Genomic DNA, 26,934 nt, shown 5'->3' on the forward strand with positions numbered 1-26,934 from the left:
TTAATAATGTTTATTTATTAAACAGTTAATAATCAGAAAAATGATTATTATTCATTTAGAATTAATACATTTGATTGAAGAAATATTGACAAAATTTTCTACACCTAAATTAAATTTTCCACGTCTTTAACAATATTTAGAAATTATCACGGTCTTCTAATTATTTATTGCTATGTATTGTGTTATTCTTACGGAAGTGGAGGGGATTTTCATTAAGAAAAACTAAAAGTAAAATAGATAATAATATCATGTACTGCCGAATAAAATAAAAGTACCTTTCTAGTTTTTAAATATTTTCTTGTACCATTTCTAGTTTCTTTCTTTGTTCAATATATCATTATCTCTATTAGGTATTTTATACAAAAAATCCACAAAAACATAAGTTTGCTCATCCATTTTATAGGAAGATAGGCCGAGTCCAGGTCCGGTCCAATTCTCTCACCTTACTTACTTGCTCTTTTACCTGACAAAAATTATTTAACGGCAGTATCTCTATCCCCTTTTTGGTAATCACACAAGTCCAGTGGACCTTAACAGATCAACTGTAGATCAGTTCTCCATTTGTCGCCCTTTGACATTCCTTTGGTTTACCCAAGGCTGATGTCCAACGGCAATATTCAACGTCCTTCCAAGCGCTACTAACACTGCCGAGGCTACCTTGCTGTATTTTAAGTTAATCTGAACTACACTTAGACAACTTTCATGATTTGCAGATCTCTGAAAGTTACTCTATTAAGTCCATAGTAAGCTTTGTAGTTCTTCTCCTTTACATTTGAAAGATCCTTCATCTACAGAAAAAACCAGTAGCTGGCCCCCTTCTTAATTTTTCTGCCTAATATGGACCAGTTCTGTGTTCCCAGCATCCGATTTAGATGCTAAAGGCTCGTCCTAATCACCTGTGCATTTATGAATTTGCGTTCAGGGAAAAAGACCAGGACCCTGGTTCTCATGGTCATGGAGAAGACTGGCCATGAAAAGTTGAAAGAATCTTTTAAGGGAACCCAAGGGTTCTCAAGGGCTGTAGAGCTATACAGAAGACGAAGTCTTTATTCGTTCTAATAACCTCTCTGTCCGGGAGCCGTTGCTGTTGTGTTTTAGCAGAATTTTATATACTTCACTCTAGATTAAGTAATTAGGGGAATTTGGTAATTGGATTTTCTTTCCTATTCTTTTTCTGCTCTATGTTGTATTCTTATTATTCATTTTTGCAGATGGTTCCTGCTGAAAAATGTGTTCTTTTTGTAACGGATGCTGTGCCTTACATGCTACAACTATGAGAAAAATTTAAAAAATATACAGTGACGATTTTCATGTTACGTGTGTTTCGCATGGTATTAATAGAGTCACTGAACATCTTAAGAGTCAATTTCCAATAATAAATTAATTAGTAAAATATGTTAAAACAAATTTTGAAAGCTCTTGCCTATTCTCGTTGACTCTACGACCTAATTTGACAAGATGAGAAACGTGGCTAGAGGCTGCTTTTTTATTCAAAAATTTTCCTACAATTAAACATTGAATCATAGAATTGGATAATGTCGATGTTTACTTATAGGCTAAGCTATTTTTTTTCTTGAGTCTTGCTTATTTCAAAATATTTCTATTTTTGCAAAATTGTGTGCCTATAGTGCTTATTTTGACCTTTTTTTTATCATGCTTATAAACCGGTCCGGTTATAAGAAGTAACCAATATATAGTAAAAGCAAAAAAACCGTGACACATTTGAAACACTTAAGAAAATAGTCCAATAGAGACACTGTCCCATCGTACCTATATCGATATCCCAGCATTTGTTGTACCTATATCGATAAAGTATGGGCAAAAACTTTTAAAAAAGTGCAAGTGTGATATTGGTCAAGCTTTTTAAATGATCGTTGACTCACTTTACCAAACTTCTGATGTTCGGCAAACTCTTATTTGTATTCTTATTTACAATAAAATTAAAGTTAGGACAAAAGTCTTTTAAAAGTAAATAATGCTAATAAATAATTTAAACTGATAGCCATACAAGTCAATTTTGGTTAAGAGATGGTGCTGATGATATTTGATTTAGAATCTCTTTATTAAATCTATGTAACATTATTCGTCAATATTTCATCACATTATTACAGACTTAGTTCAATTCGTAAATACGATGAGTACTATAATTTTAGTTCTCAATAAGTTTGTTATTTAAAAAACGTCTGGTAAAAGTTAGTTACATATTTAATCAATAAGCAAATAGCTTAGACTAACAGACTAGATCAGAATATGTCAAAAATCAGTCCTATTCTGGCGGAGCCAGCAATCTAAAAGAATAAATTTCGTTTATGAAGTAACTAGAAGCCAGGATACTTCTCTTAGAAAGCGCATTAGGTGAACGGTAAATCCAAGATTACTGGAAGCTATTGAACGATTTCGACAATATATCTACCGTTCACCCTTAAAAATCACCATCTTTTGCAGTCTTTACGTAGAGAACGGATTGTCGGAATAAAAGGTTATTCCTAACATTGTCCAATAGCTTCCAGTAATCTTGGATTTACCGTTCATCTACTTTTTCATCGAAAAGAAAACTTCTTGTTGTTTTATATAGAAGTTGCTACTAGCGTGCTCAGGTATGTTATGTTACTATAACGACCAAAAAGTTCAGAGCAATTCATTTCAGTCGAAGCTATCACAAGTGTTCCTGATGAGAGCTGAATAGCTCGAAACACGTGAAGAACAATGGTGGAATTTGAATTAAAAAGAAATGTAATCATCTAAATTTCTTATATGTTCACAGTACCTTAAAAAAGCCTCAAAATTTGATACAAACTACGGATACAACCACCTCGAGAAAAATAACAACAAATTGGCAAAGAGAAAACGTCTTTCTTTCTTCTTCTGTGACATCTTGACTGTGTCTGTGTTGAATTTTGTCAATTCTTTAACCATTTCCTCAACTGCTTCTGGTTTATTCTGTCAATTCTTTCATTTTCTCATGTTTTCTCATTTGCTGCTTGTTTAGAATATTTGTTGCGTCCATATTTTCCTGGGTCTTCCTTTTCATCTACTCCTTGTTCGTTTTGCTTCGTATAGCCTTTTGATCAGTCTACTGCCAACCATTCTGTAAATGTGATCGTACCAATTTAGCTGGTAATTCTCTTTTAGATTATTTAACATGGGTTCCTATTCTAATTCGGCTATTGCTTCATTTTGTTATTCCTGCTATTCTTTTGAGATATTTCATCTGTTTCTTGTATCTTACTAATGGTTTAGCTATGGATTTATATACCAGGTATTATGTATTGTTACGATAAAATATGAGTCATATTAAAAACCTGTAAACATATTGTTTATTCTCACTTCTGTTCTAGTATTTTCTCCGAGCCGCTATAAAAACCAGTCTAGGTTTCCGTTAATTCGAGGCAATTCAGGTCAACATCCATGGGCTTCGAGAGATTCCATGCTAACGGCTGTTTTGGTATATATAGCGGGACTTTCATTGTGAGGGGAGTCTGAAGATAATATCGCGTCGAGTTTTTAAAATGTAACGCGCGTATTGTAATAAATGTAAATAAATTATATAATTATTAATGTGAAATAAATTAGTTATATTGTACAAATAAAGACTTTAAATAAACTAAGTGTTAGAACATTTTTATAATAAATAAAGTTAATAAATTAGACTAATAAACTCAGTACAGTATTCTTCTTCTCTTCTTGTACTGCCTACCCTTTCGAATGTTGGTGACCATCATGGCAATCTGTACTTTGCATACTGCTGCTCTACTTATTGAAAACAGACTCACATTCTACTAAGGAATCGAGGAAAATTACTATTTAGATTTCCTGATGATGTTAAAATATTAGTGACGAACTTAACGATAAGTAGTGAAGTCTATACTGATATGAATGGTTAAGGTCACCGGCTGTGTGACGACAAATAAATTTAAAAATAAAAAAGTGTGTCAGACCTTTTTAAATAACAGAACTGATTGAGAATATACGGTTCTAATAGTTAGACGAGGATAGTTATTGCATATTTTCGAAATCGGGTAGGAACTGCTGCTGCGCTACAGAGGAGAGCTCCATATCGATGGGCTTCGTGTCGTCGTACAGCGCAGGAGCTTCGCATAATATAGAAATGGTACCAGCTATAGAAGCTATTATGAATATCCAAAGGAACAGTCTGTCGAGGACCATGGCTACGAAGCCCCAGTCTTGGTCTTCCTAAAACAAAAAGACGCATTTTATGGCATTAAAATAAAAGTTATAGAAAGCAAATTAAAAAACTTAAGCGTTTTAATTTTATGTGTAGTTATTAACAATGGACTCGTCCAAGATGTGACTGTCATAAACAATTTCAAGGATTAAATTCATGTCATTCATGTTCCGAGGCATAATCCTGTTTCTATGAACTGTATGGTTTTAAAGTCTATCAGTAGGCTGCTAACTTGGCTGTAGACCCCTCCTCCTTTATCCGGGCTTGGGATCGGCAAAAGTTCTATCAAGCTACTCGATTCACCTAACAAATCTGCAAGATTTGTTAGGTGGAATTCTAGAAAACACATAGAAAAGGATACGTGGATTGACTACCTAAAAAAGCTCTATGCAGAGGACGAACAAACGACGCTAGAACCGGAACACCAGAAATTTAGCACAAATGAAGATTTTAATATAAATGTTCAGGAAGTTCGGAAAATACTTGAAAAGCTGAAGAACAGAAAAGCATCAAGTAATTACGGGATACCAAACAAATTATTGAAATATTGTGGAGCAGATAAAAACAGCCAGAAAACTACAGAGGTATAAATTTGTTAAATACTACGTTAAAAATTACAACTAAAATTTTACAAGTAATAAATCAGAGGATAAGTTTAGCAGATGGACAACAGGGTTTTCGTAGTGGAAGATCGTGTACGGATGCAATATTCGTTATAAAGCAAATTACTGAGAAAAAGAACGAGGAGTTACGGTATTGCGGTTAACATCTATTGTTCAATTTAATATTTTAACCTTAATGTATGGCAACACTGTAATAAAAGTTTGCCTGTCATTTTACATCAACTGTTGAAAGACATATCTCCTCTATTTTTTCTTTTTGTAAGCAATGTAGTATAACAATTTTAACAAGGCAATACACACGCTATTTTTGTGTCTATCGATGTCTTTTTTTTTTCCCACCCTAATTTCCAATAAATAAAAATTTAAACACCCATTTATTGAGAATTTAACCTCAATCTGAGCTTAACTGTAGTGATTTGTCGCGAAGAATAATACCACATTTAAACTTGAAGCCAGTGTTGTTAACTCTACAACTGAATATTTCCGTAGAGGGCGCTTCAAAAATCCGTAGAAATCCGTAGAACAGAAACATGTGCTTGGTACAGTGTTGCCAGATGGATATTTTCAACAACAGGAGAAAAGGGCAATACAAAACAGGAGATTTCCTTTCAAAAACAGTAGATTTATTTTTATTTTATATATTATATAATACATACATAAAATTTAACGTATATCTAATTCAACGTAAACAGTGAGGATGTTTACAGTAATTACTGGCATGGCAATCACTGTTCAAAAGTTAAAGACCGTAAATAATTAGGTCGAAGTTATTATTCCAAACATCCATAATTCAAATCGTTTTCAAATTTTATGGTACCAAAGGCTCACATCGGAATTTAGGTCATAATATTTACCATATTTACATAAAAGTTTAAGAGTGGGTGAATGATTTATTGTTACTAATAGGTGCCGATACCGAATGATGTTAATTGTTATGGTTTAGGTATCAAATTACAATTACGAATTTAACAAATTTAAACAGTAGATTTCCGAATAGCTCATATTTATAATGTTAGGACGGGGAGTCCCCAAGGTAAATCTTAGTATTCTATCTGAGATCACTGTTATTCCCCTAAGCGCCGAGGATTCACCTGTTACGAAAATTGAAATTCATCATTTCACGACATTACAGAGGACTAGATGTCAATTAATTATTTGATAAATACTTCTATTTCTATAAAAAGCTAAGAGTCTAAGAGTAAAAATTCTATTTTTATAAAAAGCTAAGAGTAAAAAATCCCAATTTTATTCTTGATTGCTGCAGCTGAAAAATCCGTAGAAATGTGATCGATATCCGAAAATCCTAAGTAATTTCGAAAATCCGTAGATCTACAGATAAATCCGTAGAGTTAACAACACTGCTTGAAGCTATTCGTCAACTACTAAGTGGCTTAATATCAAAAATTACATCTGTCAATTGACACAAAACATGACAGCAGAGGAATAAAAATTCTGGAAATATAATAATAGAAGAAAAAACAAAAATCAATTATAATTTCTTTGGGAAATAAGGAATGCAGTGATGATGATGGTGATGATAATACGAAATATATTGGCCTTATTTTTTTTATAAATTCCTGTACAATATTAAGACAAGAAGGTATCAATATTTACAATTTTTCTGATTTGCACAGCCATGCATAAAGACAGTTATAAACTTCTGTCATAAAAACTGTGCTAAGATGTATTTCCAAATTAAGTACAGTATTTTGGTCTATATAACCCACATCTGAAAGTCTTTGTGCATGAAGAAAACAATACGTTAGACAAGTTCAACTGTCAGCAAGTTGGAAAATTTCAATTCTAGCAACGCTTTGTGTATTTTCATTAATAAAATGCTACAGGATGTTTCACGTTAAGAGCGGAACGTTATGTAGATAGGGCTACGTATTTTTTATGGACGATATAATCGTGCCGATGCCACGATGAGCAGAAGCACGGTTTAGGGTTGTACTTGTATTTTCCTTTTTTCAAAAATGAATTAAAATGAATGTTATGAAAAATTATGAATGTGTTCCATATGTGAATTTAAGTTCCATATTAACATATCAGAACTGGAATAAAATATTTAAAAATATTTATACACACCATGACAGATAACTCACACCAACAATTATTTTAAAGAAAGTTTGTAACTTTGTTATACATTTTGATTACAAATGTACATATTTAATTTAATTTAATTTAATTACCAAATAATCACTTAAGTTTGTTCTATAATTTTGACTAAGCTGAGTTAGTTATCATAGAAGATGTATTTCTATTATTCATATTGTTACATTGAAATTTAATTATTTAAAGTTTGTTAAAGTATGCCAATATTAACACATCAACTAACTTTGATATCTAAAATTAAAAATTTTAGAGACATTTATTAATATCAGCTCATTTTCATAAAACTAGATAACTTAACTTACAGCATTTAAAATAGAAGAAGAACTGTCACACTTTAACCTACATGTGTCAAATTTACCTCTAAAATCTAATAAATAACATAAAAAACTCATTGTTTCCAAGTAAAAGATGTAGTGCTTTTAAATCCTCCCCCTTTTTAAATTTAATGTCTGTTTTGTCCCCCCTTTTAAGTGTTTTCTGTGTGTTTTCTGTGTGCCTTAAAGTGTCCTCAATTTTAATTTTTAACTTTAATATTGGACTTTACAACCATTTGCCACATATTACAAAAGAACTTTATCAAAGAAATTTGATAATTACAAGTTCATGGAATTGCACACCCACACAATTTGTACATATATTCTCATTCATTGTCTCACAACTGTCACCTTCAAAAATAAAAATTTCAATAAATAACACACATTTCATAAATATATCTCTAGAATAAATATAAATTACTTTTAAATAACTTAATGGTATAGAACATTACTTTCATCAAACAAACAATTACATTTCACCTATCTCTACTTCATTGGATAAAATCTGTCTCCTCAAGAACTTCCCCGTTTACTGTCAAACAATTACTATAGCAGACTTAAGTTCTCCAATCAACAATACAGGATAGTTTGAACCATGTTCTTTCCACCATCAATTAATAGAGTATCGGCATGTAAGTAATGTTTTATTTATTTGTTCATTCATTAATTTATTACAGTTTAATAGACTATTTTACCAATTTGTGGGTCTTACCTTGTCTGCTTAAACATTTTATTCATTTGAAAACCACAGACATGTAATATTGGCATAATTACTGTAATTTATATAATTCATATCATCTATCTTTGTTTATCTTTATTAGACAACACCCTAATATGGGTTTATTATTTCAGCATTTATTTAACTTTGTATCGAGACCTGAAGATGCTTTGGATATTGTAGAAAGCGAAACCGGTCGTTTGGATAGTTAAATTAAATTGATTGTGAGTAAGTCTAATTTATTATTTCTTTTACCTTTTTTAAAATGAATGTTTTCTAACTTAACAGACGAGAATTGTCTATCGGACACAATCATGGTCATTATAAACTAATTATCTTCGTACCTCGTACCTATAATGATAACAAGGCTTTATGGTTGTTTAGTAGTTATTCTGACTTCACAGTTAGTTAATTAAAAATGGAAATTCAAAAATTAAGCCAATGGAATATCTTGAACATCCGTGAGAAAACAAATTATTTTAAATATATTAAATTATCGTCTAAATTTAGAGTGGTGAAAGTTTAATAGACAACGTAAGTGCTATGACGGGAGTAGGTTCTAGTCCTATTTCTAAAATACGCTAAGAAGCTGCGGAAGAAGGACTAAGACCCGTAAAAAAAACAAGAAAACGTACCAAAAGTAGAGTGAAACCGCAGAAATGAACTTTGATTGTTGCAAATGAGGAGTAAAGTCGACCATGATAAAACGGCCCGATATTCTGAAATGACGGTATCAGTATTTGCGTGAGATAAAAATTTTGTTCCCAAGGATACAGCGTCGTTTATTTGGATGAAACGTGGACATACTGTTTCCAAAGAATGGAAGGATCCCTCAGTGACTTCAACCTGGGATGTGTTTGTTATGGGGTTGTCAACAGACCTAAAACAGTCGACACAACGAAGCCCCTGATTTGTTATAGTGCATGCGGGTAGTGAATTGGGCTTTGTGAAATGTGCGGCTTTTTGATTTTTAGCTAAAAAAACTCAGCGGGCTATCATGATAAGATGTATGGTCCTATATTTGAACAGTGATTTAAGGAAAAGCTGCTTTCTAATCTTTCAGAGAAAACTGTTGTAATGATATACAACGCCTCGTACTAGTAGAGGAGAAAAGAAGTCATTCCGACACAAGCATTTAATAAAGACCAAATTAAGACATGGTTGCTGGAGAAAGATGTCTTTTTGGAAGAAGATTTTTTAAAATCAGAGCTTATGGAAGTCGTAAACACATTCAAGGAAGAATATCTTCTTCTTCTTCTTCTAATGGCGCTACAACCCTTTGTGAGTCTTGGCCTGCTTAACAATGTTCTTCCATTCTGCCCTGTCGGATACTTTCCTTCGCCACTGCCTGATGTTCATGGTTTTAAGATCCCTCTCTACGTCGTCTATCCATCTTTTACGGGGCCTTCCTCTTGTTCTGTTTCCTTGGGGCTTCCATCTCTGGACTACTTTTACAGCTCGATTATCTGGCATTCTTTCTAGGTGACCAAGCCAGTTTAGTCTTTGTGATTTTACAAATCTGACAATATTTGCGCTCTGCATTAGTTCATCCAGCTCGTGGTTCATTTTAATTCTCCACGAACTATCGCTGCATTGGGTTGGTCCAAATATCTTCCTTAGTATTTTGCGCTCAAATATTCTCAGTTGATTTTCATCAGTGGTTGAGAGGGTCCATGTTTCACATCCATATGTGACCACTGGTCTAATTACTGTTTTGTAGATTCTCAGCTTAGACTCACGATTCAGTAACTTACTTTTCATTAAGTCTTTGTATGCATAAAAGCACTTATTACCGCTAAGAATCCGTGCTTGTATTTCTTGACTGATGTTGTTGTTGTCATTTATTATTGAGCCTAGGTAGGGAAAAGTGGAGGCATATTTGTAGGTATGGTTATCTACCTTCAGATTCTCATGTTCATTCGATTTTGTGCACTCCATATATTTTGTTTTGCTTTCATTTATATATAGACCAAACGTAGCAGCTTCTCGTTTCAGTTCTATAACTTTTTCGCTTAATACCCTTTTGTTGCCGTTTACAGCCGTTTATATCCAGTTTTCTAACAACAGCTTCTAAAGTTAGATTAAAAAGTGTTGTTGATAAGGCATCCCCTTGTCTAACTCCATTTTTAATATCAAAGGCCTGCGTCATATCTCCATCTATTCTCACCATAGCTTTGGAACCCTCCAGAGTCATTCGTATAAGTTTAACCAACTTATTGGGTATCCCTAACATAGATAGTTGCTTTAACATCTTTTGTCGATCTACTCCATCAAACGCCTGTTTGAAATCGATATACAAGTTGTAAATAGGTATGTTATATTCAACATATTTTTCATGTATACCTCTTAACATATGTATTTGGTCTATAGTTGACCTCTTTGGTCTGAAGCCACATTGGTATTCACCAATAATCTCCTCCGAAAACGATTCCAGGCGGCTATATATAATTCCTGATAATATCTTGTAGATGACATTTAAAACTGTTATGCCCCTATAATTTTTGCAGAGTCGTTTGTCTCCCCCTTTGTACATAGGAAGTATGATTCCCACTTTCCAATCTTCTGGGATCAGTTCTGCAGTTATTCCATCTGTGCCAGGTGCTTTGTTATTTTTTAGATGTGTTATGACGTTTATTGTTTCTTCCAATGTTGGTTGCTCAACTAGTTGTTCTGCTGTGTGGTGAATTATCTCTTCATCTTCGTTTTGTTCTTTTTCTGAGTTTAACAGCTCTTGAAAATGCTCCTTCCACCGTTTCATTATTTCCTCTTTCTCGCTGATAATTGCCCCATTTTTGTCCTTGCAAACTGTTGATCTTGTTATGTATCCTTGGGTGCATTGCTTGATTTCCTTGTAAAATTTTCTAGCCTCTCTTCTGTTATTATAATCTGTAATTTGTTGTATTTACAAGGAATATTTGTCAAGGAAGAATATATAAAATATAAAATCGACTTTATGTGCAAAGAGAAAAATATTGCGTTTCTGAGACTACCTCCATACCATTATGAGTTGAATCCAATTAAAAAGATATGAAGTCAAGTCAAAAGACATATTGCCTTACACAACACAGAGTTTAAGACCACCGCAATGGAACAATTAATAAGAAATGCATTTGGTGTAGCACCAGTGAACAACTATTAAGGAAGAGCAATATTATTTTGGGTTATTGACGGGTTGATGAACAATATTGATCCTGTGGTACAGTGATAGCGATGACAGTGATAGCGATGACAGTGATAGCGATGACCGTGATAGCGATGATAGTGATAGCGATAACAGTAATAGCGATGACAGTAATAGCGATGACAGTAATAGCGATGACAGTAATAGCGATGATAGAGAAAATAAGGATGATGTTAATATGCAGTGAGTAAATTATATCATAGTGTAAAAATCGGCGGACACAAAGTGCCAAATTAAAAAACTATGTAAGTGATAGTAGGGCAAGATGTGAAAATTAGGTAATAGTGCCAAAAATTTTAAATTATATAACATCCTTTTTAAGGTAATGCAAGTTCTATACAAGGAAACATTTTTATGTAAGTAATTACCGGTAAGTCCGTTTTAGAGCTTGCAATTATAGCTACAAGGCGCAAGAAAGTTGCCTAAAGGCAATCGCAGTATATCGTCAGTTGATTATTTCCTGCAACTGAATAAAAGTCTAGGGGAATTAATTACCTACATTAATTATATATCTATATCTGTCTATTAAGGAAACAACTATTTATAATGCAATATTCTGTATTTAACTATACTTATCCACTTATTAGTGACATTAAGTTAACTACATCTACCCAGTCCTGAATACGTCTCTGATTAGAATGACTCGTATATCGGCAGTCTAGTAGCAACACGTGCCTTAGAATTTTGGAAACACTGATTTGCATAAGCCAGACGATCCGTTCCTAACGTGAAATAAAGTATAGCATCCAATAAACAGACATGTGGATATTCCAGACCAATATAACAATCCAGAGACAAGATCGATACAGGAGATGCCTCTGGACTCTAACTGGTTAACGATTGAGAGCTCTCGGTGAAAAAAATATCAACTTAATCTGATCATTTTTACGATTTTGCATATTAGACAGTTAAATATTTCATTAAAAATATTCAAAAGTATTCAAAAATATTAAACACTAACTAATTTTTTAGATTAGTAATACAAATATTATCAGAATATTTGAAAAAACAGTAATATTGGAGGTCTTAGATGACGTGAAGATCAAATTTTGACAGAAAATTTATAGAATTTTTATTGTAACATTAATACTATTTTTTTTTATAACATTTTTACTTTATCACTATAGTTTTTAACTTACAGCGTTGAACTGATCCTGCCTCTGGATATGATGTTGAATAAACATTACATTATGAATTGCTTTTTCCAGTTCAAATGGATATTTTTTACGAGTCCCAGAATCGCTTTCATCCAAACCTGAAAAAACGGAAGGCAGACCATTGTAACCAAGGCGTTCGCTTAAAGTACCTGCAAAACCTCGTAACCTACAAAAACAAAATAATAATTTGTAAAGAAAGAATATTGTAGATTTTAGTAAACTAAATATATAATAAAAACGCCAGTAAAACATACTAAAAAGTCAACAATAGTACTAAAAGACACATTTTATTGGTAGTTTCTTTAGTGGTTCCTTACTGGGATGATGAGAACATCTCATGTATATTGATTGTGTTTTATAATTTTAATTAATTATGTGTTTTATTATACTCCTTTTGCAGCAACACTACAATCTGTTCAGTGATAGAACAATTAGTATCTTATTTCTAACTTAAATTAGCTTAATATACTAAGCAAGTCTTACTATTTCTATAATTCCTCTTATTTCACTGCACAAAAATTTTCTACTCTAAAGTCTGACTCAGTAGTATTTATTTATTTCATATCACTTCACTGTACTAACTGGTCGTAATGGTTAATTCCCTTAACTCGTCTGGTCTGGTTTGTATTACCAAGTAGCTGGACGTGACCTCAACATTCACGTGATAATGAAGCCTATCTTCATGATTACGAGCATATTTGGAGATAGTATGCCTAACGATATCAATCCCCAGATCTTCCTTACATATTTCTTAGTACATTGTTCTGGAAACGATGGATTATTATTTTACTTTTTTACTTATTTATGTTTGTTGTATGTTATTTTGACTTTTATAACCCCCTACTTGTATGACATAACTCCAAACAGGCTTAAGGATTCGATTGTGGAGAAACATTTTGTTATGAGTAAATAATTTGGAGTCACGTCCAAGCAACCAATATATTTTTTATATCTGATTCCAAACTCTTGCTTTTTTTAACCTGCACTTTCCACCTGAGTCTTGCAGAAAGAGTGATGCTCAGATATTTTGCAGTATTATCATGTGAAATCTGGACATTATTGATTATAAGTAAAATATATCTCTTTTTATTCGTAATATTAATATGAGTCAATTTTATTTGGTTTTGGAAGAATTCAAGGAATTCTGCAGGTAATACACTACTTCTTTATGATTACTTCCAACTGAAATAATGGCCATGTTATCAGTGAATGTCACAACAGTATGTTCATTTAGAATTAGGCAGCGGAATGAGACAAGGAAATTCATTGAGCCTCATGCTTTTTAATTTGATCATGGATGAAATCATCAAAAGCGTTAACAAAGAACGAGGATACCAAATGGAAAACAAAGGAATAAAAATACTCTGTTTCGTAGACGACATAATATTGATAGCCCAAGATGAAGATAGTCGGCAAAGATTGGTCCACAGATTTAACATAAGAATTTAATATGACAATCTCTTTTCAGAAAACTAAAACAATAGTAGTCAGCAAAAAACCAACCAGATATAAAATAGAAATTATTGGCATCAGTATTGAACAAGTAATGGAAATAAAATACCTGGGAATTACACTGTCTAGCTATGGAGACCTAGATACAGAAGTAAGAGATTAAGTACAAAAAGCAAATAGACTAACAGAATGCCTTAATAACACTATATGGCGAAACAGACACATTAACACCGAGATTAAGTCAAGAATTTATAAAACCAGTATAAGACCAATCATGACAAGACCCGACACAGCCACAACGCAAAGGCTACTGGAAACGGCAGAGAAGAGGGTACTGAGAAGAATTACATGAAATACGCTGAGATATCGAAAGAGAAGTTAAGACATTAGATGAAAATGTAACGTAGTGTATAAATGAATGGACAAAAAATAGAAAAAAAGAATAAAATAACCACATAACCAGAATGGAGGAGATCTGTGTCGTAAAAATAGCATTGCTAAATGGCGTGCCCTCCAAGTAAAGACTTGGCCGGACCCTGAGCTTCCTGGCCTTTCGGCATACGCTCTTAGTGAAACCTCTGCCCCTACGAGTCCGACACCAAAGTGAAGGTGCCACGCGGCGCGTACCAAAAACGTCCCGTGGATCCCCCGTGGGGTTACCACGACACGTCTACTATACGCGACCCGTGGGGGCTCCACCTTCCCCGTAGTACCTGTGTTGTGAGTACCTTGCCTACCCGTTACTCCCACACTACGGGCGGGCAGGTTCGGCAGGCGGAGGAATTTCCACCTCACACGTAGACAGGTCGCCGCCGAGGATCTCTCCTCTACCACTCTTGGATCTCCCGGTGGGTACGTGCCGGGGCACCTGCACCACTCCTGACCGCCGTCAGGAGAGGTATATCCACACCCCTCCTGACCGAGGTCAGGAGAGGTATTTACGGGCCCAGCTCGTTCAACCTCACCAGGCTCTTTTGGAATGGGAGTAGAGTGGTCCCACGAGAGTCTCGTCTCGGATACTAGGAATGTAGACCGGTGACCGTGTCGTCGAAGCTACCGTGTGCGTTTCTACCAACCCGACACCTCTAACGACGGCTCTCCACCTCCCTATTCCTACCCATTAGTCGCCTCTTACGACAGGCAGGGCTTTCTGACCCCGGCCGTATTCTTATCTCCGCGAGCCGGACGGAGGTAAAAATAGCAAGAGATAAGTCACCACTCGGCACAAGAAGTATCGGATCACCGCGCAAAAGGTGGAGTGACAACCTTTCACAAAGGTATTAATCCGCCAATGAACAAGCAGAATTGCTTATAAAGAGGAAGAAGAAAAAGAAGAAGTCTAGAAGAATCTAGATGATACATACGCAAGTCTCAACACTTTTTGTTTATGAGTGCGCGTTCAGATGCCATTGTTATTCCTAATAGATGAATCTGGTTAATTGATCTTTTAAAGCCATTTATTTGTTTTTCACAGAAAGTAATCAACTTAGTTAATTCTCTAAGATACTGTCCTATGGATTCTTATTAAATTCGACTAATTTTCTAAAAGTAAGAGTACTACTCCATGCTGCTTGTTGGATATTATTGAAAATTTTCCTACAGCTTTATCCAGTTCTTCAGGGTTTTTTGATGAACCAGAAAGATCAAGAGTCCTTTCCGAGGCTAGCGAAATCTGTTTCTTTATTTGGTGGTGGTTTTCCTTCGTTAATGATAAAGTCACTGAAGGTACCTTGAATAGGGAAATGATGTGTATAGTTGACGCAATGCTTTTTATGATATAGAAGTGAATTAGGTCAGGTTTGTTGATTGGACCCGTTAGATAGATTATATATAAGAAATATAATTGACTTTTAAAGAAAAATTGTTTTAAATTATATTTGACATATAGCTTACCTGGCTGTAGTAGTACTGGAATGGAGTCCATTACATCCACTAACTCTATTCATCGAAGAACTAGAAGTACTCGACGACGATGACCTACTCGAAGGCATTATATCGAGCTCTCTCTTTTTTAGAGACATTCGGTTCAATGGAATCTTGTTTGCCGCCAATTCTGTTAATAGATCTTTCGGTACTCTCATCAATAGTAATTTCGGTACGCTCTTGATGAAGAAACTTCGTACCCAAGGCGCCATTCTATGTGTACTGGGTTTCCGATAGTGTACGTTTAGGATAATAATAGTGATAACTACCGAGAAGGCTACCATCACCATGGTGAAGAGGATGTATTTACCTAAAAGTGGGAGGGCGAGGGATGTTGAGGGAATAATTTCAGAAATAAGAAGGAAAAACATGGTTTGGGAGAGGAGGATGTTAATACATAGAGCAATTTTTTCGCCTGAGTCTGCAGGTAAATAAAACACCAGCACTGAGAGATAAGATATTCCCACGCAAGGTACTATAAGGTTGACTGTGTAGAATAGAGTTTTTCTTCTTAAAGTTATGTTGAAGAATATATCTAAAAAAATGTTAAAACGATAGTTACATAATATTTCAATTCAAATTAATACATTAGTTATTTTTTTGTGATAATGACAGATCCTTTTAACGTTCTTAGTTATTATTTTTGTCCATCATAAGGATTTCTGATATATTTTAGGGTCATTTATATATTACATTAGGAATTAAATCACTTCTATAGAGTCTTTAATTAATCGCTTTTTATATTTAAATTTAATTAATCGATTTTTGTAGTTAAATTTAATTAATCGCTTTTTATATTTAAATTTCTCTCGGGGAACCTGTAACTCCTATAGAGCGCGTCCCTAGGTGACGAATAGGGGAATGCCCGACCCGGTTTACCGGTGAGAAGGAGGGAAATAAAATATCTCCCATATTCCAAGAGGTAATTCATCGAATGATTGTCGGTATAAGCAATCCCCCACTTGCTGACCAAAGGCTTCGTGCGGAAAAGTTGGTAGGTGGTAGAGCACTCTTTTGCCTAGGGGGGAGAAACCGGCCCCAAAGGCGGAAGAATCAGTAGTTTGGTCAACGGCATAAGAATGTAGAAGGCAACGAGAAACCACTATATTAAAGATCCCTATGGATATCTCTAGTACAATCATAATGGCTGTACAACACAACACAAACTCTCTTACCGATTATGGTCATCGGAAACCAAGATCCGGCAAGAGAGGTGATTCCCATGACCACAGGGCCTCCCGGGTCGTTAATATGTAAAATCAATGTGAAATGCCCAATAACACACCTATAAAAAAAATCCACACGAATTGTCTGAATAGAAAATCCACTTGGAAATATGGCTCATGTTAGGACTATGGCTCAATCAGAAAAAATCCAATGCACAATCAAAGAAATGGAACGCATGGAAAAAGCAATAATGGGCACAAGCGAAATAAGGTGGCCTGAGTTATATCAAGTTATTGTGACATAAAAGAATATAGAGTATACTATTCAGGATCAGAAAATGGTAAATATGAAAATGAAGTAGGAATTATCACACATAAAAGTATAGCCAAACATGTCAACAACTTCATACCAGTGAACGATAGAATCCTCTTGTTACAAATAAATACGTCACCGATGAACACTAACATTATACGAGTACAAGTCTATGCACCCACAGCAGACCGCAGTAATGAGGAAATATCAGATTTTTACAAACAAATAAGCAACCTTATAAGAGATATACCGAGACATGAACTCCTTAAAGTCATGGGAGATTTCAATGCTAAAATAGGTAACAGAAAAGAAGATAAGAGCAGCCATAACTGCTAATCGTTAAAAGAAGAGAGAGCTCCAGGACCAGACGGAGTACTGTCTGAATTTCTCTAACTTCTTGATGATGAATCTTTAAGAATACTATGCAAAATCTTCAATAATATTTATGACATAGGGAATATTCCAAAAGATTGGATATTTTCAGAATTTATTACGTTACCAAAGAAACAAGGAGCGAAAAAGTGCGGAGAATATAGGCTAATAAGTCTAATGAACCATACACTAAAACTTTTTCTTAAAATTATACATCGCAGAATATACAAGCTAGGCAAAGAGAGAATATAAGACACACAGTTTGGATTCATGAAAGGCTTAGGTATGAGAGATGCACCGTTTAGCCTACAGGTATTATTCCAAAGATGCAGAGATATGACTTGCGATATCTACACCTGCTTTGTGGACTACCAAAAAGCATTTGACACAGTTCAACACCGAAAAATGATGGATGTTTTAACAAAAGCCCAAATAGATGATAAAGACCGGCGTATAATACAAAATGTATACTGGAACCAATCAGCCACAATAAGAATAAATCTTGGAGATGAACCAATGGAAGCGATCCAGATTCTGCGAGGCGTTAGACAAGGATGCACACTTTTACCTATAATATTCAACCTATACTCAGAAGAAATATTTAGTGAAGCCTTGGAGTTGAATCCTGGAAACTCACTAAAGCGATGAAGAAAAAACTTGAAGCCTTCGAGATGTGGCTATACAGAAGAATCCTAAGGATATCGTGCACGGATAAGATAACTAACGAGATTGTACTACGAACAATGAGGAAAGAAAGAGAAGTGATGTATACGATTAAAAGAACAAAGTTAGAATATCTCAAATAATGAGAAATGACACTTAATACAGATTACTGAAAATAATCCTTCAAGGCAAAGTATTCAGAAAGCGAGGAATTGGGAGAAGAAGAATATCATGGTTAAAAAACCTGAGGAAATGGCTCTCCACAACAACAACTAATCTATTTAAAGAAAGCATCAGTTAATAAAATAAATATTCCGCGGCTTCGCTGCATGGCGCGCATCCGAAATGACCAATTTTTTTAAGACAATGTCCAATTTTCGAAAATTATAAAATTACATTTTTTACCTACCAGGATACGGTTCAGCACAGCATGGATAATATCTTTCGTGTCTCTCCGCTGGAACTCCAAGAATATCCCATTCTACGCTGGGATAATACTCCCTCAAGTCGATACCAACTTCAACTTTATCCTCACCAACTTTTTGGTTAATGTGTTTCAGATCAATCTAAAAAAATAACACAAATTATAGAAAAACAAATAATAAATTACAAAAATGAAATAGTTGAAGTCTAAAATTTGGTGAAAGCGCCAGTTCATATGAAAATATATCTATTCATAAGAAGGGCACCTACTTGATTTCCGTCATAGGTCCACGATCCAAATTTCATGAAGCAAGTCTGTTGATCGAATGGGAAATATCTCACATCTATTTCGCAGGAAGATTTAAAGATGGCTGGGGGTGTCCAAAGTACTTTACCAGTATGCCTCAGGACCGCTTTAGTCATCGTAGTAACCACGTATTCCCCATCAGCACTAAAAAGTTATTAATAAATAAGGATTAATAATAAATTATATTACAAAGAAATTTTTTTAATTCGTCTATCAAAAAGGAGGATTTTAATGGAAGTGGTCCACTGTACTATATTCTATGCGGCACCGGTGTGGGAACAAGTGCTTAATATTAAGAAATAGAGGAGAATGCTAGAAAAATCCCAAAGAAAAGCACTGCTAAGGTTGGCAAGTGCATAGAGAACAACATCAACGGTGGTCATACAAGTAATCGCAGGGGTGTTACTTATCCAACTGATGGTAAAGAAAAGGGCAGAAACCTACGGGAAGGATGAGTAGGAGAAAATAGTAGCTAGGAATAGCAGCAGCGAAAGGAAAAATGGACAAACGAGCGTAGGGTGACCTGGACGAGGGCATTAATTCCAAATATTGCAGACTGACTGAAATGCGGCGACAGAGATTACTTTTTCACCCAGTTACTAACAGGGCACGGTTATTTCGGGGCCTACCTAGATAGAATAGAGAAGATAGCAAATGAAAACTGCGCAGAATGTGGAGTGCCTGATATAGCCGAGCACTCTGTATTCGAGTGTAGAATTTTCAAGAAATAAATTACACAGGAAGGTAGGTAGGGTAAGTGCAAATACAATAATGTAGGTAGCAATGGGGAAAAGACCGAATACAAGAAAATACTGGTGGCAGTAACTCAAATGGTCGGAAAGAAGGAAATACTAGAGAGGAATCTGTAGCAAAAATAAAAGAGAGAAAGAGAGAGAGGGAGAGGGAGGGAGAAAGAGACATATAGAGAGAGACAGAGAGAGAGAGAGAGAGGGGGAAAGAGAGAGAAAGAAAAAAAAGACGGTCTATTCATGTGATGCACCGGCCTGGAGAGAGCCTATCGCATGAGTAGTCCGGTTGGGGGGTGGACTTTAGTTGGTAGACAGGGAGCTATGGTTGCATCTATGAGCACAAATTCTCTATGAGGAGTGGATGCGTGTGGATGGAGCCTTCCACCCTGAAAGGCCTGCTACAGTCTTTAGAAGATTTACCACCTCCTTCCCATAAATAAACCTTTAAAAAAAAAACAAGCAAAAAAGTGCGAAAGGCATATCTTGTACGTCATATTACTAAATGAATACAGAAGAGATTGTAACAAATTTCAGGCATATTTAAGCCTGATTTGAGCCTTGAAGCCAATCTCAATCTCAATGAATTTAGAAAGAAAATATGCGCAAAAGGAAATAACCTAGGTCTGCTGATTATGGCTTCACGATACTTGGAAATACAAAAATATATTGGATTTTTTTTCTAACTATAAAAGCTGTTTTGTTCGTAATAAATATGACAAATTTAATTAAAAAAAAAAACGGCCAGAGGAAATCAAAATCAATGGAATTGTCACTAACAACATAAGGTATATATTTGATATATATTATAGTTTTGAGAAAGTCTAGAGGATATCTGCAGATGGTTTATTTTATCGGTTTATCAATATCGTTATTATTTGTGAAAACACACTGAAGACTGGCATTTAAAATTCCATGTAGGACACTAACTTTTGAGAAGGATCTTCCAAATGCCAGTCTTCAGTATATTTTCACAAATAATAACGATATTGATATACCAATAAAATAAACCAGTAGTCATATTTTATATTGGTTTAAATATTAACTTCGCTACTGATGGACAATCGAAACCTTTGTAAGAATTATACATCTTTTCTACTTTCACTTCAACACTTTACAACTGTTTATATTCAGAAAGTGCATAAAACGCTAAATTATAACAAAAAGACCTGAAGTTTTCAGAGTAAAATGTTAAAACACTGTTTTTGCTACCAAAAATGTTAAAACTTACTTATTATAAAGCACTATATCCGGCAACCAAATATGTTCGGATGGTACGTACAATTCAGTTACCCCTCCATATTCTTGTGGATCCCACATAAATTTGTGATCCTGCCATTCCTAGAAAAGTACAATATATAGTATTTTTCATATAAAAATGCGTGCACGTCACAATTTATATAAAGTGACGTCACTTATATTTAAAATTTTCAGAACGTCAACTTTAGAGTTCAAATTTTCCTAACACAGCTAATAATACGAAACCCATACGGAACTGCTCGATCTTTCATAGGCGTCAACATGGTATAATAATCAGAAAAATGTAATCAATTATATTGGGAATTTTAGAATTATATTGATTAAATAACCAAAAAGATTTGTTATTATTAATAATATAAATTTTATGAAATAACTCTTTTAGTCTAATATTCCACAAAATAATAATTTTAATTAAATATATTAGACAATTGTACGCAACTGATAAAGGAATACTTCAAATTTTTTGACAGTTCAGCGAGTGGCAAAATTGTTTTAAAAGGTTGCCGCTTTTTTAGAGTAAGAATTTTGTTTAGGTTTTGATTTCTTACACAATTTGATCATAATATATTATATATTAATAGATTGTATTTATAAATACATATTAAATTTAGATTAATAACTTTAAAAGCTAATTATTGTTATGTATTGTGATTTTGTTTTGCCAAAACAACTAAATAGTCTGTAGAAAGCTCATCAGCTTTCATATAAGATATATTATTTTGAACAAGAATAATGGCGGGACATTTTTACTATTAATGCTCTAAAAGTGGCAAGTTTAAAATTAAGAATGTATAATTTTGTATTAAAATGTTTTCTTATGTATTTTAGTGTGTTGCAGTAATCTTAAAACTAAGTGTATTTACTGTTAATATGATAGTTTGACAAATAGTTGACATTTTAAAAATTCCTCACTTACTAACTATTCTGATGTTTTGGCAACGCTGTGGGGTTCTGACGTCGTAAATCTTGAATGACGTGCACGCATTTTTATATGAAAAATACTATAAGTGAAATCTACACAGCTAGTGTAGGCTTTCACAATATCGGTTGTGTAATGAGTAATGACATATTGGTATGCGGGTTTTCGAAAAGTCTGCCAAAGTCGCAAACTACGTCCTAGAAACCCGAAAAGGCTTTCATATTTACAAAATCTGCAAAATTATTAATTAATATTGGTACTTACATGTTCTAACCAGACGTTTGTTGTAAGAATTTGATCTTTTAGATTCTGTAAATAATAAACAGATATTAGTATAGTAATAAAAAAATGATTCCAATTGGGGTGTAGAATATATTGGGATTTTCATTATGAGATAGATAAATAAAAAAAAAACTCCCACCGCGGTGCCCCGCAGTTCCACTTTAATACATTTAAATGTAATAAAAGTGGAACCTGTAACGCCTCCTGATAGGTTTAAGGTACATATACGTAAATTTATAAATCTAAAATATGAAAATGAATCGCAAAATGTGTTGGTAAGCGCATAACTCAACAACGCATGGACCAATCTCAACAATTCTCTTTTTAAAATGTTCCTTGAAATCTAAGGATGGTTTTTACGGTGAGAAAAATTCTAATAATTTCCGGGAAAACCCTAAAACAGCCCTTTTCTGGGAAAACCCTAAAACAACCTGTCAATTTGCCGGTGTACATTGGTGTACACACACGTGTTGTTTTTCTTGGATTTTCTGTTACCTTATCTACTCAGTTTTCTTTTGTCAACTTGATAAACGAAACAAATTCTTCAGTTTTCTTCGATTTATTTTTGATTGATTGTTTTATATCGTGTTTTGTGCAAAATGTTTTAATACCTGTGATTAATAATTATTAAGTATATTCGATATGCCTTCTATAAGACGAAGTAATTTATGTAGAAGAACCCGAAATTCTACAAACCAAACTAATTACCGATCTAATCATACTGCAAGAATCAGCTCAGCCACCATCTACTACATTAACCAGTTTTTTTTTAATATGCCAAAACGATGCTTTTGCTTAAACATTGTTTTATTCTGAAATGCCAAGATATTATACTTGGAATCACTTCTTAAGGAGATTTATATGACGGAAACAAGGAAAACCAGTTCCAGGATACCCAGATGTATATTCTACCGATGCGATTGGTCGAATTTATTCAGTACATCCAAGCAATGATGAATGTTTTTATTTATGACTGCTATTAATCAATGCACGTGGCCCAATATCATTCCAACATTTACGAACTGTTGATGGTGATTTGTGTTCATCATACAGAGAAGTCTGTCAACGTTTGCAATTACTAGAAAATGACGCTCATTGTGATCAAACTCTCAATGATGCTATAATATCATCACAAGGTCATCAAATACGAACATTGTTTTCTATAATTATCATATCTACATGCTTCCCATCAAACACAAATGATTTGTGGATCAAATACAAAGATAATAATATGTGTGATGATATTTTGTATCAAATACGGATTAGAAGGGGAAATCCAAATATACAAATAAGCGAAGAAATTTACAAGGAAGCGTTGATTTCAATTTAGGACATGTGCTTGATGACGTCGAACAAACTAATATTTCAATTATGCCTGGCCGCGCCCAATCGTCCAATGCATAATGTTTTTAACCAAGAGTTGCACCGAGAAAAACTGTATGATCTCAACACTTTGAAAGAATTAATTCAAACAAATCTTCCACTATTGAATGAACAACAGAAGTATGTATTTGATACACTTATGAAAGTAACAAATAATAAAACAAGGGGGATTTACTTCTTAAATGCACCTGGTGGTACAGGAAAAACTTTTTTGATTTCATTGATATTAGCAACAATTCGCTCACAAAATAAAATTGCACTTGCAGTCGCTTTGCACTCGTTTTGCAGCAATGTGAATTGATTGTTTGAGATGAATGCACCATGGCATATAAAAAATCTTTTAAGGCTTTAGATAAAACCTTACCAAGATCTATGGAGCAATCATAACCCATTTGGTGGTGCAATGATTTTATTAGAAGGAGGTTTTCGTTAAACATTGCCAGTGATTCCACGATCAACGCCAGCTGATGAACTCAATGCATGTTTAAACTCCTCCAATTTGTGGAAACATGTCAAGGTATTACACTTAAGCAAGAATATGCGTGTCGAGTTGCAAAATAACTAATCTGGAGACATATTCTCTAAACAACTCATTGACATTGGTAATGGCAAATTTTTTATAGACACCTTGACTGGTTGCATTAACTTTTCTTAAAGTTTTTGTCAGTTAACTCGATCAAAAGATGAACTTATTCAAAAGGTGTTTCCAGATGTTGCTCAAAATTACAGAAACCATGATTGGTTTAGCGAACGGGCTATATTGGCTGCAAAAAACATAGATGTAAATGAATTAAATTTCAAAATTCAAGAACAAATTACAGGTGAATTGAGGATATATAAATCAGTTGATTCGGCTACTAACCAAGGTGATATCGTCAACTATCCGCCTGAATTTTTAAACTCGCTGGATTTACCAGGATTGCCACCTCACAATCTCCAGTTAAAGGTTGGATATGTAGTATAATGTTGAGAAATATCAACCAACCGTGTCTTTGCAACGGCACACGGTTAGCGATAAAAAAAATTAATGAAGAGCCTGATAGAAGCAACTGTACTGAAAGGAAAGTATAAAGAAGAAGACGTTTTGATACCACGCATCCCAATGATACCGACTGATTACCATTTGAATTTAAACGACTACAGTTTCCTGTGCGACTTGCTTTTGCTATGACCATAAATAAGTCCCAGTGGCAATCATTAGGTGTTTGTGGTATTAATCTAGAAAACCCATGTTTCTCACATGGCCAATTGTATGTTGCCTGTTCCTGTGTTGGAAAATTATCAGATTTGTTTGTATATTCACCAGGTAATCAAACAAAAACATTGTACATCATAAAGCACTACAACAAAAATAAAACAGATTTCTGTTAATAATTATGATTCACTTGATTTACAATAAAGCGATTACTGAAAATACTTATATACGTTTTATTTCATTATTTTTTATTACATCGGTTATTAACCCTATGTTAATAATAATAAATAATTAATTGTCTCTATGTTTTGTCATTGAAGCTCCCACTTTATAAATATTTGTCACCTTTAGGTTCCCACTATCCCTTTAGATTATTTTCAATCAGAATTGAACCTTAGGTTCCCTTCTTAGTTTGAAGGTCCGCTAGTAATTTAATATAAACTTTATTAAATAACAATAAAGTTTAAATTGACTCTACATTTAGTTAGAAAATATTTGCATGGGAAAAAGAAAAGGGCGGTTTTAGGGTTTTCCCGGAAATTATTCAAATTTTTCTTACCGTAAAAACCATCCTTAGACTTTAAGGAACATTTTAAAAAAAGAATTGTTAAGATTGGTCCATGCGTTGTTGAGTTATGCACATTTTTGCGTTTCATTTTTATATTATAGATTAAAAGCATCTCGTAAAAAATTGTCCATCAGATCTTATGAAGTCTCATTCGATTTGTAATTAAAAGGGCTACAATATAATGTTTTTGCATAAAAAACAATGTTTATAAAAGTTATTTCGAAAATAAAAAATTACGAAAAATTGACATTTTTATACTTTCAATCGGTATTTTTGCATAAACTATTGGGTCAAATTTGTTGCAACATAGCTCAAATTAAAGCCTTTTATATAAACTTTCATATAATTGTACTCATTTTACCATAAAATAATGATTTGATACAATAAAAATAAAATTAAGAAACACTGTTTTTTGCAATTTAAAAGTGTCATAAAAAATTATAACCAACAGTTTGGAGTTGCACGAAGTTGAAGGTTACTTCAGGCACTGTCGTTCATAAGGCTGTGCTTGTTTCAAAAATTCACTAATTAATGCACGTTTTTTTTTTCTCTACAGCTTGGGCCATATTAGAATCGCTCGAGAGCATTAATAGGATATATCAGTGTGGGCTGCTCCCGAAAAAGGTGGACGATAAGCTAAGTACAAAAAAGGCAGGTGTACAATGATACAACAGATAATTGGGACTAAAATCAAGAAGCAAGAAAAAGAAGCATTTTAGTGGTAAACAGACCATTAGTCTAAAATGATGGTTTTTCGATTTGCCGGTTTATAGCAGTAATAAGTAATACAATTGATTTTAAAATAGTAATCAAAATAAAATCATCAACTTGTTTAAAACGTAAAATATAGATGATTTATCAAGTAGCAATCATAAACTTTTTGTGCTATTAATATTAATAAAAAGTATAGATGCAAATGACAGTTATACATTTAATATAAGTTCCAGTTGTCCCTCCCATTGTAAACATATATATATATATATATATATATATATATATATATATATATATATATATATATATATAAATATACTATTATTGAGCATGTAAAGTCTCAACTAATATACCAAAAAATTGTTCAAAAACTATATGTATTTGTTAAATTTGACACGCCTACTCACGTAAATATTTAAAAGTGGTTAAACCATTTCTTACCAATTCAATAAGCTGAGACAATCTCAGTCCTAATTTAACCAAAACAGTGTCCGTATTATTACTGACAGGTCGTATCAGCCTGTTATAATTACTTAAAAGGTCATCGTACAGTCTCTTGGCATCCGGATTACACAAACAAAAGTCCAAAACACAAAAAAGGTACAATACGAAAATCATCCACTCTAGCTTCATGATTGTATTATTATCACAATAATTTTTATCACTAAAAAATTAACACTCCTGCATACTTGGGGGAGTACTCAACCCCCTGATTTGAACCTAGGTTCAAATGCTCCGAAAGGTCATTATGGTGGACGGGAGAAGGATGTCGGAGGTCCTTGTTCGCTGGATGAATATCTCAATGGAATAAAATCCAGTGATCCTGTGACGGAGGCTGTGTGTGTGAAAAATCAATAGCGATGCGCAGTGGGACAGGAGCGTATTTGGGTAAATAAACTTGGGCCATCAGGGATATACACTAACAGGATCGGTTTTAGGACTAGTAGAAAATAT

At 33.9% G+C, this 26,934-nt stretch overlaps 1 protein-coding gene across 1 annotated transcript; it reads right to left on the reverse strand.

Annotated features, from left to right (window-relative positions):
• Window positions 1-26,770, reverse strand: nAChRalpha2 (nicotinic acetylcholine receptor alpha2). The gene is made up of 8 exons (XM_072525269.1): window positions 26,422-26,770; window positions 22,103-22,147; window positions 20,891-21,000; window positions 18,877-19,057; window positions 18,593-18,749; window positions 15,640-16,204; window positions 12,277-12,460; window positions 1-4,194 (listed from the first exon to the last, which is right to left on the reverse strand). Exons 1-8 carry the CDS (start codon window positions 26,611-26,613, stop codon window positions 3,997-3,999), a joined length of 1,632 nt encoding a protein of 543 aa, XP_072381370.1. The 5' UTR covers window positions 26,614-26,770; the 3' UTR covers window positions 1-3,996.
• Between the last annotated feature and the right edge of the window lie 164 nt (window positions 26,771-26,934).

The sequence above is a fragment of the Diabrotica undecimpunctata genome, chromosome 3 (assembly GCF_040954645.1).
Source record: "Diabrotica undecimpunctata isolate CICGRU chromosome 3, icDiaUnde3, whole genome shotgun sequence".
NCBI lineage: Eukaryota > Metazoa > Arthropoda > Insecta > Coleoptera > Chrysomelidae > Diabrotica > Diabrotica undecimpunctata.